The sequence below is a fragment of the Populus alba genome, chromosome 1 (assembly GCF_005239225.2).
Source record: "Populus alba chromosome 1, ASM523922v2, whole genome shotgun sequence".
NCBI classification, from domain to species: Eukaryota; Viridiplantae; Streptophyta; class Magnoliopsida; order Malpighiales; family Salicaceae; genus Populus; species Populus alba.
The window spans coordinates 18,123,219-18,137,001 of record NC_133284.1 but is presented as its reverse complement, the minus strand read 5'-3'; the positions used below and the strand labels follow the sequence as shown (position 1 = coordinate 18,137,001).

The 13,783-nt window shown below is 31.6% G+C and overlaps 1 protein-coding gene across 1 annotated transcript; it reads left to right on the top strand.

Annotated features, from left to right (window-relative positions):
• The first annotated feature begins 1,072 nt into the window (after positions 1-1,072).
• Positions 1,073-2,230, top strand: LOC140954443 (uncharacterized). Its single transcript, XM_073403983.1, has one exon. The coding sequence runs from the start codon at positions 1,073-1,075 to the stop codon at positions 2,228-2,230; it is 1,158 nt and encodes a 385-aa protein (XP_073260084.1).
• Positions 2,231-13,783: the final 11,553 nt, after the last annotated feature.

Sequence of the window (13,783 nt, the reverse complement as noted above, 5' to 3'; positions counted from 1 at the left end):
TTGCGACGATGCAAGTAGAATCCAAGGATTAGAACTTCTTAAAAACGAAATTTCCAAATCAATCAAAATAGATTGCGTGCCTGGGACCTGGGCTTATATATTATATAATTATAATTAGCAGATTAACAGATATTCCTACAATTAGTGGGTCACATGTTAAGATCTGATTGAGGCTTGCAGTTGAGAGACAATTATATAATTATAATTAGCAGAGATGCTGCCGTGATGTTTTTCAAATGATATGAGTCATATGACCATTAACAACAACAGGCAACAGCACTGTATACAACCAGAAAAGAAAAAAACATGGCCCTTTTCTGCATAATAAAACATGACATAAAAGATGAGAATCCAACAAGCAAGCCTGGTTATATATTTGTGCTGCTGGTGAGTGGAGAGTCAAGAGTGAAACCAGTAGCAGCCGAGAGTGAAATCAGCTGATGTTAATTTATTAGGGCTGAGACTTGAGATTCTGAGAATTTGAGATTTGGGTGAGTGTCGGTGCATTGAGTGGAGTGTCGGGCGCAATGAAATCAGGAGATGGAATAGTAGTGAGAAGACTTTCAATTTTTTAGCAAACTCGTGAACTCAGTACGCTTTTACTAATTTTAACCAGTTGGAACGAGTTTGTACGAGTTTATACGAATTTGATCGAGTTTAACTTGATTTTACTGATTTTCAAGTTTTTAATCTAATTTTATATATTTTAGCTATTTTAACTCATAAAATTATTTAATTTTACAAGTTAAAACACGTTTTTGACAACCTGGAAAGTCTTTAATTTTGACCTCGCTTACCAGTATCATTTCATCGTTTCTCAGCAAATTCCCGAGGTGGTATAATTGTGGATTTACAGAGAAGAAATATATTCTTTGCTTGCAATTTTGGTAGTTGGAATTTTCTTGGAAGGTGCTTGGGGGATAAGTCAACGGAATTTTAGTTCTGACAGGTCTTTATTTATTTTACTTTTTCTTTCCTTTTTATAGGGACCGGTGGCAGATAGAGATAAAGCTATTTCATTGAGCTCGACTTGGTTCTCAATTACAAGCAAGATTATTTGTCATTAGCAAACATGGAGGCTCAGATGAAGGATTGTTCTGAAAATCCCATCATTATTTCTGACATGGGTACAAAGGGTCTACTTAGCCATTATCAGTTTGAAGACGGGTCATCTCAGTTTATTTTTCTGGACATTGATAAAGAAACAGGAGGCATCAGTATCAACAATCCCCTGAGTCTCACCACCGGCAGTTATGTACAAATCATCTCTTCATCTGAGGGCTTGCTTCTATTGTCTAGCACTGGGGAGAATCAGCTCAACTATCTTGTGTTCAATCCCTTGACTAAGCAGTCTGTGACTCTTCCACAGCATGGTATCGCCAGGCTGATTATCCGGTCAGGTCTCGCTTTTGACGGGAAGCATTATCAAGTAGTGCTTGTACATGTTTCTAGAGATGAAGAGAATGGTTTGGGCCCACTTCCTGGTGATATTGAATTGGAAATTTTCTCTTCTGAAACCGGGGCTTGGAGAAATCACCGACCTTTCAGTTTGTCTTTGAATGTTGAATTACCTGAAAATGAGTTTCCTGAGCTGAACACAACCCCACTTTTTTCCAACGGAGCAATCCACTGGGAGATAAGCGGGCAGTTGCTTGTTTATCATGTTGAAGATGATTGCTGTGAAGTAATTGAACTGCCAAATGTTTTTGAGGACTGGTCCTGGCAATCGACGATGACTTACAGGCGGTGTCTGTGGGAATCTGAGGGGAGAGTACACTACACTTACACTGATTTTGACGGGGTTCATTCTTGGAATCTTCTCAAGGAAGATGAGCATAATGTTTACTCGCACCAGAACGTCTATGACCGTGAAAAATTCAGGTGGCAATTGGCATATACTATCAACCATGAAGACTTGACAGAGCTGGATCCTGATATTCTCAGCCTTGGTGATCCGTGGGAGCCTCGCAACATCTCTCCTATTGCTTATGTTCAAGATTCCGAGACCATGTATTTGCAGCTTCCAGGAATTGTTGTTGCATACGACACCAAGAATCGAGTTTTACTGAAAGTATGCAGGTACACATTTCCGCGCGTAGATTTTAATTGCTGCTCTTTCTTCCCCTCCATCCACAGGAGTGAGTGCAAGAAGCAAAATGCAAGTAAATCACAAGTAGGAGAAGTGGTTGATTTACCTATAGGAGAAGAGGTGAATTCATTTTCATTTTAAGTGGAGCTTTATTGTACTAGCATTCTACTTCTCGTATACTTTGTATCACAAATTCAATTTTATTTCCAGCTAATTGCATCTGGTCTTGGCACTATTTGTCTCTTAATTATGCGTTTATGGGCTCTTTTACATCGGATTTGTGAATCTCATACATGTCAGGAGCATTATTTATCATTTAGTTTAAGAAATTGCGAATAGATTCCAAACAGGCTTACCGGCTTTGTTATGTACATTAGAAAATCACATATTCATTTTCCAGATAGGGTTTTATAGATGATTGCTACAATTGAAGTGTCAACACGGCCCTTATGATGAACTGTGGTATAAAAGTCGATGAGTTTTGCTGGCTTGAAGTAAAATACGTTCCTTATTTCCAAGATAAGTAGATCCACAAATAAATTACTTCCGAGGATATAGCCTAACCCTGAGGAAATTCAAGCGATTTTAGATATGATTCCTCCCCATGAGATCAAAGAAGTTCAGCATCTCATGGGAAGGCTAGCTACCCTTAACAAATTTATATCCAGGACGGGAAAACGTAACCTGCCTTTCTTGAGAATCTTGAAAAAACATCACTAATTTTGTATGGACGTTAGAATGCCAAGATGCCAGGAATCTTTTGAAAGAACTCAAGATACACTTCTCCTCCTTTAAGATTTTATTACAACTAAGAGAGCATGAAAGCTAGTTAATTCCTTTGTCTTAGGGTCTCCGATCAGGCAGTCAATTTAGTGTTAGTTAGAGAAAAAAAAAAGTGTACAATATCCCGTTTACTACTCCAGTCAAACCCTTACTGACGTTAAGACCAGATATTTGAAAGCAAAAAAGATGGTTTTAGCTCTGGTGAGTGCCTTCAGGAAGTTAAAACCCAACTTCCAAGCCCTCCAAATAATAATGCTGAAGGATATGGCGTAGGAGTAGTACTCATAAATCCTCGTGAGCAAGTCTTAGAATACGATATTTTTTAACACGATCAAAAGATTAATGTTTTATTCCAAGTGTAGAAATATCAAAGTAATAAATAATCTGGCAAGACCGGGATCAAACCACAAGGAAAGTTAATTAAATAAATTATAAATAATAATAATAATAATAATAATAATAATAAGTTAAAGAGGACTTTGAGATGTAAGATTAATGTGAGGATTCAACAATGATAAAAATAAATGTCAAGGTTAAAGAATCCACTAATAGTATTATAAATAAGTATAGTATAAACTCTTTTTATTAATCAACTGGAAACCACACACAAACGAGGTTCCAATCATATAATTTATTCTTAATAGTTCATTATAAATTTTTAATATGATCATATTAATTATCTTATTTAAGTAACACCATACTTTTAAATATTATTAGAAATTCATAATGCTAACTTATGTTCACAACAAATCAAGTTCCTTTCATAACACATGTGTAGGTTATACGATACGGTTGGCTATGAAAGTGCCAAGCATTTGTTGTACCAAATGTTATACAACACAAATCTAGATTAACTATTTAACAAATAAGGTATTAAGAATTAATAAGATAAGAAGAAAAAACATGTTAATAACAAACTTTATTGGATATAAACATTGAAGTCCATGTTGAGTTTATATCATATATATTCTAACACCATTAGTGAAATCTTTTCACCTTGACATAATAAACTTAGCTAAACATAATGAAGAAGATAAATATAAATAAACAACATAAGAACATAAGTATAGTATAGAAAATGAAAAGCATAAACAAGAGATTAAGGAAAATATAACATGAAATAAAACTTAAACATAACAAAAATATAAAGAAAGAAATAAAAAGCATGATCTTGATATGAACAACCAAAATACCTAAATGCATAACAAATGCCTCCTTTTATAGGCCAAAATTTGGAACTATTGATTTGATGACTAATTGTTGAATGGGTGGCCACATCTTGACTTGGTGACAATCCTTATCTTCTTGTATGAATAAAATGTCATTGATAACATTCGAATTGGAACCACCTGTACTTATGAAAGTTCTAGGAAATTATCTCATCTTTTCAGGAAAAAACATTGAGGTAATTTGGACTTCTAGAACTCGAGATATGGGCTGAACACTAAACAGTGTTTGGGCTGCAGGATAGATTTGAACTTCTCCATTGTTGCTATAATTTGGACTTGAAACTAGCCTTTTTAAATCTTGGACTCCTATGAAAGTTTAAGGTCTATATCTTATCTTTCCATCCATATAAAGCAGACCTAAATCCGAGATATATAGCTCTAGATATGACCCAATTACCGAACAATATTCCAATTCGGACTGAACCATCATTACTTTTCTAAGTTTGACCTTCTCTTTGTCCTTTCAATTTCAGTACTTAAACTCATCAATCAATCCTTTCATTTATGTTATAGGCCTTCATTTAAGAAGAACATTTACCATAAATTAAATGTATCTTGTATTATTGGATTTGTTATTATAAAACATGTTTTAGTTAAGGAGTTATTGATACTTCAAGTGCAAAATGATGATATAAAACCTTGATAAAAATGCACTTTTAAGTACTAATCACCCCTCCAACCAGCTTATTACTAGTCCCTAGTAATTAAAGCGTTAAAATGAAAAAATAATTTGCAAATTCCACAAAGCAAGACATTCATCATTCAACTTCCATTAATCTATCTAGATAAAAAAAAAACTCTCATTAAATTCATATATCTGCTCAATACCTCTTAAAGAAGATATTAATAAACCTTTCTTTTGTGCTCAAAATATCAACATATAGTTATGGGGCTTTACTTGGAAGAAAACAAACTTTTTGTTCTAATGTTTAAGGTTAACTTCCTTGGGTTGAGATTATTATTATTATTATTATTAATATATACATATAACTTAAAACACAAAGCATCTTTAACCCATGTAATGAGCTTTCGGCTAATGACTCCCAAGCCAATTGGTCTTAGGGTATTAGGTGATGAGACACTCCTACGAGCTTAGTAACTCTGGTTGCAGATACTGATATATAGATAGTGCAATGTTTGATTCTCTTAAGCTTTTCTCCTCAACCCATGTAACAAGCGTTGGGCCAATAGCTCCAGGTCAGTTGACTTTAGGGTATTAGGTGTTAAAACACCCCTTCGGGCTTAATTGCTTAACTTAGGGAGGCTACAAAACCAAACTTATCTACGTTTTTATCATCATCATTTTTTTTGTTTTTGTTTTTGTTTTTTTGCAAATTATATACTATCCATTTTTCTTAGTTGTTACCTTTAACAGAAGAACATAAATAATGTAATAATTCAATGTGCAATCCACAATCATATGTTCAAGTGTGTGTGAAAATGAAGGTTTAAGAATACTTGTTAAATGAGTATATGAGTAGAATTAAGTGATAACAATGCGAGAGTTTATAAACCTGAATATTTCAAGAAGTATTCTGATAGACCTTGTAAAGAATGTTCAGAGAAGAAGATAAGAATTGTCACCAAGTCAAGATGTGGCTACCCACTCAACAATTATTCATCAAATCAATAGTTTCAAATTTTAGCCTATAAAAGGAGGCATTTGCCATGCATTTAGACATCTTGGTTGTTCAGATTAAGATCATGCTTTTTATTTCTCTCTTTATATTTTTTTAATGCTTAAGTTTTGCTTTCATTAATATCTTGTTTATGCTTTTCATTTCATTTCCTTTACTTAGTTAACTTGTATCTTATTTATATTCTTATCTTGTTTGTTTATTATGTTAAGGTGAAAAGGTTACACTAATGGTGTAAAAATAAGTATAATATAAACTCAATATAGACTTCAATGCTTATATCATAAACAACATGCTATTAACATGTCTTATCATTTTTATCTTATTAATTCTTAATACCTTACTTGTTAAATGATTAATTTAGATTTGTGTTGTACAACACTTGGTACAATAAATGCTTGACACTTTTATAACCCAACCGTATGGTATAACCTACACCTGTGCTATAAAAAAAACTTGATTAGTTGTTAACATAAGTTAGCATCATGAATTTCTAACAATATTTAAAAATTTGGTGTTACTTAAATAAGATAATTAATATGATCATGTTAACAATTTATAATGAACTATTAATGACAAATCATCTAATTAGAATCTTCTTTGTGTGTGGTTTCCAGTTGAGTAATAAAAAGAATTTATACTATACTTGTTTGAAATACCATTAGTGGATCCTCTAACTTTGACCTTTGTTTTTATCATTATTTAATCCTCACATTAATCTCACATCTCAAAGTCCTATTTAACTTATTATTATTATTATTATTATTATTATTATTATTATATTATTTATATAGTTAACCTCCATGTGGTTCGACCCCGGTCTTGCCGGGTTATTTATTATTTCGACACTCTTACACTTAGGAGAAGACATCAATCTTTTAGTCATGTCAAGTTTTTGGCACCGTTACTGGGGAGGTAAATTTATGTACAAATTATAAATTTTTGTTATATTTTTCTCCTTTCACTTTTCTTTTATCTAACTTTTGTTTCTTGTGATTTGTCTTCTTTTCTTTTTCTTTTTTTCTTTTTCTTTTTATTCTTTTCCTACACGTGCATGAGAGTTTGGTCACGTACATTAAATGATAAACTTTGTAGGGTATCCTCATCTTCTTTAGAAAACATGGCTGAAGAGGATAATTAGTCACTTTATAATGAGAATAATGAGAATAATCGGGTTAGAAAACTTAGAGACTACATGAATCCAACAAGAACAATTGTGTGATCATGTATAGTTTTCTCTCCTGATGTATCTCATTTCAATTTTAAGCCGGACATTATTCAACTGTTACCTTCTTTTCATGGGTTAGATCTAGAAAATCCATACTTGCATTTGAGAGAATTTAAAAAAGTCTGTAACACCTATAATGACTTAAATTGTAGAATGAATACCATCAAACTAAAGCTTTTTCCTTTTTCATTAAAAGATAAAGCTAAAACATGACTACAAAATCTTAGGTCAGGATCCATTCGTGCTTGGGATGAAATGCAACAATAATTTTTAAAGAAGTTTTTTTCATTTCACAAAACAAACTCTTTCAAAAGACAAATCACATCTTTCACTAAAAAACCAGGAGAAACATTTTACCAATATTGGGATAGGTATCGAGACTTGCCTTGCCCTCATCGTGGTTTTGCAACACGGAGATTGGTTTCACACTTTTATGAAGGGTTAACACCTAAAGATAGATAAATGGTGGAATTGATGTGTAATGGAACTTTTAAAGATAAAGACCCTGATGAAGCAATGGAGTACTTAAACTTACTAGCTGAAAATGCTTAAAATTGGGACACTATAGGCACTTATGAGGCACCGTGTAAAACTCAACCTCATACATCTAGTGGAGGTTTGTATAACGTTAGGGAAGATCATGACCTCCAAGCTAAATTTGCATCTTTAGCTAGAAAAGTAGAGGCACTTGAATGTAAAAAGAGTGATCAATTAAAATCTGTTCAAGACATTGTGTGTCAAATCTGTGAAACAAATGAACTTGTAACCAATAACAGTCCAACTTTGCCTTCATTTAAGGAATGCCTTAATGAACATGTCCATGCTTTAAACAGTTTTCAAAGGTACAATCATAACTCACACTCACAAACATACAACCATGGTTGGAGAAATCACCTAAATTTTAGTTGGAAGAGTGATAAACTTCACAGCCACCATTTCAAGCACACCATAATTTCCAAAATTCTCATGGATATGCACCTCATTATGCTCCACCTCCTAGAAGAAATCTTGAGGAAACATTACATGCATTCATTGAAAAGAAAAAGACAATCAATACTGAACTTGCTCAAAGCATGACATATTTTAAAGATGCTCTTGCAAAATTCACATATGCTCTTAGTTTTTAAGAGAACGGTAAGTTTCTATCTCAACTACAGCAAAATCTAAAGGGGTAATACAATGCAAATGCAAGTAGTTTCGGAAGCTAATATATGGATCAAGTCAAATCAGTCATCACTCTTTGTAGTGGTAAGGTTATTGAAAAACCCACTCTTGAACCTTGTGAGAAAGATGATGAATCAATCTTTAAGGGTAAGGAAGGGGTTGAATCTGAACATTGCAAAGAAAAGACTGATTCCCCGCCAGCACTTCCAGTTTCTCATGCCATGACCAAACAGGAAGAAATCAAGGATTAAAAAGGCACTGAAAATGTTGTCGCGGATCATTTGTTAAAATTGACAATAGATTTGACATCCAACATCACTCCAATCGATGATTACTTTCCTAATGAATATTTACTTTCTCTTAGTTCAATGCCTTGGTTTGCTAAAAATATCAATTTTCTTACTTCAGGATTTTTTCCAGCTCATTTAGATAACCAAGATAAAAGAAAGTTTTTAAGCAAAATGCAAAACTTTTATTGGGATGACCCTTATTCAAATATTGTCCTGATCAAATATTTCAAAGATGCATTCCCGACAATGAGGTAATTAATGTCATTAAATTTTGTCACTCTAAAGCATGTGGAGATAATTTCTCGTCAAAAAAGACGACTGCAAAAATCATACAAAGTGAATTTTACTGGCCTACCATGTTCAAGGACTCATATGCATTCTACAAAACCTGTGAAAATTATCAAAAGATGGAATTTATTTCAAAACATATAGAGTCTTTAGATAATCTTCTATTGACTATTAAGTCTCATCATAGTGGAGATGTGCATCGTGTAATTCATGATTTATGGCCCCATTTTCATAAACAATATGCTCATCATAGTCTTAGGAATCTGACTAAAAAAAGACCCGGTTTACCAGATTAAAAAAAAACTAGATGGGAAACCTATCCCTGACCCATAGAGGGCGGTTAAGTCGTTCTTGAATGTAAAACAAAGGGAAGATGTGAGTCACAATCACAACTACCTGTACATAAACATGTTTTTTCAAAAAAAAAAGGGGGGGGAAGAGAGAGAGAGAGACTCTAGCTGGCTTACATATAGGTGATATGATTGCATTTTCTTTTTCTCATCTATAAAACCTTCTTCTTCTTCCTTTCATTTCTACTCAACCCATACATTCTGTAAGCATAGACAAGTCTTGAAATGACAGGATTCTCAGCTCTTAAAATAAAAAATATTTTTATTTTTTGTGGATCCAGTCCTTGAAAAGAAAAGGAGTTTATAGAATTTGCAAATTATCTTGGTTAGATACTAGTTGAGAGAAAGATTTATTTAATATATGGGGGAGGCATCCTTGGGTTAATGGGGAGTGTATAAACAACTACATTCTTAGGACGCAATCAAGTTTTGGGGGTTGTCCCCAAAGCTTTAGTAAAATGGGACATCATTGGAAAAACAATTGGAGAGGAACTACAAGTCTCCACAATGTCTCATTGAATGAATGCAATGTTTAACCATATTGATGCCTTCATTGCCTTACTAGGTGGTCTAGGCACATTAGAATATATCTTTCATATTTTCTCTTGGGCTCAATTGCACATTCACCATAAACCTATATGTTTGCTAAATGTTAATGGTTTTTTAACATTTATTATCATTTCTTAATCAAGCTGTGAAACAAGAATTTCTAACATTTTCGGCACGATGAATCATAATCTCTGCTGTTAGTGCTGAACAATTGATTGACCAACTACAATCTTTCATTGTTGTAATTGATCCCTCCATGAGTCGCATAAATTGGTCAACTAAGGAAAGTAGCAAAAAGCTTAGATTGGATTTGAGCATTCGTTTGTGAAACCTTGTGTCTTTTGGTTTTATCAATAGCATATTATTTTTTTTTGTTAATTTTTATATTTATTTAACTGTGTTTCAGGATTGTCAATGTTCGTTGTTTCAGGTTATGTCTTTTATACTCTATCTTTCTACCTTATGACATTAAGGACAATGTCTCGTTTTGGTTTGGGGGAAAGGGTAGTAATTGATATTTCAAAGAAAAAAAATTAACTAATTGTGTTTTCTATTTTATAAACCATTTGCAAAACTATTGTTACTAGGATGACAGAGTAAAGGAGTTCTTTTGACTCTTGACAGACATCTTAGTAAACATTCTTAACAAGGTCTACCAGAATACTTCTTGAAATATTCAAGTTTACAAACTCTTGAATTGTTATCACTTAATTCTGCTCATATACTCATTTAACAAGTATTCTTAAACCTTCATTTTCACACACACACTTTAACATATGATTGTGGGTTATACATTGGATTATTACATTATTTATGTTTTTTTTATTAAAGGTAACAACTATGGGAAAGGGATAGTATATAATTTGCAAAAAAAATAAATACAAACAAAAAAAAATGATGATAAGTTTGGTTTCGTAGCCTCCTTAACCTAAGCAATTAAGCCTGAATGAGTGTTTTAACACCTAATACCTTAAAGTCAACTAACCTGGGACCTATTAGCCTAACGCTTGTTGCATAGGTTAAGGAGAAAAGCTTAAGGGAATCAAACATTGCACTATCTACGTATCAATATCTGCAACCTGAGTTACTAAGCTTGTAGGGGTGTCTCTTCACCTAATGCCCTAAGACCAACTGGTATGGGAGTCCTTAGTTGAAAGCTCGTTACATGGGTTAAAGATGAATTGTGTTTTAAGTTTTATATATATATATATATATATATATATATATATATATATATATATATATATTAAAAAAAAGAAAAAAAAAAAGATAATAATCTCAACCCAAGGAAGTTAAACTTAAACATTAGAACAAAAATTTTATTTTCTTCCAAGTAAAGCCCCATAACTGTATGTTGAAATTTTGAGCACAAAAGAAAGGTTTATTAATATCTTGTTTAAAACGTATTGAGCAGATATATGAATTTAATGAGAGTTTGTTTATTTGGATAGATTAATGGAAGTTGAATGATAAATGCCTTACTTTATGGAATTTGCAAATTGTTTTTTTATTATAACGCTTTGATTACTAGGGACTTGTAATAAGTTGGTTGGGGAGTGATTAACACTTAAAAATGCATTCTTATCAAGGTTTTATATCATCATTTTGCACTTGAAGTATCAATAACTCCTTAATTAAAACATGTTTTATAATAACATATCTAATAATATAAGATACCTTTAATCATTTGGTCTTATTAGAACCACTATACGCTAGTTTTTTTTTTATTTTTAAAAAAGGGTTTTAAAATTACAATACATGTAAATTTATTGTTCATAAAAAAAAAAATCATTATCTTATCATCCCTAGAAAGCCTAAAGAATAGTAATAAATAGATGTCTACCTAAAAATTATGAATTAAAATTATCTAACCATAAAAGGATTTATTGACTTTAGAGTGACTATAAATAGAAATTTATGCGGTAGAGATTTAAATTGGTATGTAAACAGACACAAACATGATAAAAAAAATATATGCAAATACATTTTCAATATCATTCCGAATATTTTTCAATATGGTTGTAATGTTTATTTATAGAAATAACAAATGGATTGCAAATTAATTATAGGAATAAATAAACGAGGATATTGATTGTCTATATAATTGTTTCTTCTTAATCCATATTCACAGTGGCTCCTCCTTACACAGGATTTTTAGAGGAAGATATTTATTTCCTTAGTTATTTTTATTTTGTTATGTTTTAGAAAAATATTCTTTCTTATGGTGTTTTTATTCTTTCTATATAGTTTATGAATTTTGTCTTTCTTAGTTACTTTTTCCTAATTTAAATAAGACTAAAACTAAATAAGAAAAAAATAAAACTTCTAAACTACATAGAAAGAATAAAAACACCAATAAAAAATCATAGAGGAAACTATTTTACACAACTAAATAGAAATAAAAATAGCTAAATAAAAAATATATTTCCTTAAAAATATTCCATTATCACTATTACATAATGCTAGTTTTGGCACCAATGCATTAAAATCTATTATAATAATTGATATCATAGCATATGATATTTTAAATTTTCATTAAAAAAATATGTTGCTTTGCGTTCACTTTTTAAAATTAATTAAAACATAATTTTTTTCCTCTGTGACCATAGTAATTGTCTTTTTAGGTTTTATTAAAATGCAATCTCGAATCTAACCTAAGATAATGAGATATAGGGACAATAAATGCAATTTGTTCAGAGTTTCCATTTAAGAAAACAATGTATTCTTGTTTTGCAATTTGCATTATGTACATACCTTTATAGGAGCTTCACTCTTGGCTATATATACCTCCTCAACTAATATAATGTCCATTAACAATTCAATACACTAACAAAATATAGCCAAGAAACTATTGAATGGCTAGAATTTCATTGACTAGTTTTTTCACCCTTATTCTCCTTCTCTCAGGTTACCTTTAAACCAGTTTACTCTAATTTTCCTGTAAAGTATTCATCTCGCTTTCTTTAAATATGCATTTATAATAAATTTGAATGAAGCAACATTTTTATAATTATTCAAGAGTCCATGTTTTATAAAATGAAAAAAAAAAAAGCAGTGCTCATTATAAATTGTTTTTTTTTTTTTTCGAATAGTTCATACACAAGCTGCCATACACTTATAGTTTTATTTTATTTTTTTTCAGCTGCACTGGTGGCACCTCAAGTGAATGGAGAAAAGAGATGTCTGGATATTATGTATAAAAGTGGATGTACTCTCGAGGATTGCGGCGCAAAATGCTACCAGAAACACAAATCAATACATGGAGGGCAATGCATCGCAAATCCTGCTATGACTGATTACTCTTGTGTTTGTGCTTACAATTGTGATGCTTAGTGTAAGAAAATCTTGTTACGTCCTCCAATAATTAAACATAAATAACTTAAGAAATCTTTTTTTCAATAATAATCGAAAAGGAATTTGAGAATCAAGTATCTTCTTTTCTACATTGTGTTATCTTATTAACATGCTGCTTTTCTTTTCTTACTAATTAACTTAAAATTTTAAAAAAACAGAATTATATCAACTGTGAATCACTTATAAAATCTTGACTTCTATTAAGTTCCATATTAGTAGTAATGTTTTTATGCAACTTTGCAACAGATTTGCATTAATTTTCACTATTATCATACAATTATTATTATAAATTAAACTTAAATCACAACGTAAAGCTAGAAACTTAAATGGAGGTGGTAGCAAGACTTTAAAATCAAGTTATATCTCTTTATCTTTTATTTTTCATATTATTTCAGCATTGGCGTCATCTAAAACCTAGTCGCGGTAAAAGTTCAAAAAATGTAGATTATTTGAGATCTAGTTATTTAAAATTGAAAACAAAGAAGTAGAAGAAATTGGCATGAGAATAACTGATTAGGGTTTTTCATCAAATCTTGGATTTTCTCACAGATTATGCTTCGATGCTTTCATATTCTTGTTGTTCTGATGAACATAATCAAGTTTGCTTGTATGTCAATTAGAGAAAGCTTAAAGTAAAGATCAAGAAAGCCATGAATGGAGCTGTGTTGTTGGGAGAATTTATCACACAACGATTGTCTACTCAACTCTCTAAAAGACCATTATAAAACAAAACACTTTGAGGAGCATGTAACACTTAATGCCTTTTAGGTATTGGACTAAAAGAAAAAGGCTATAGTTTCTGTTACTCTCTTATACCCTAGA

Coding starts and splice junctions, on each gene's coding strand:
- LOC140954443 (XM_073403983.1), top strand. CDS start 1,073: ATGGAGGCTCAGATGAAGGATTGTTCTGAAAATCCCATCATTATTTCT.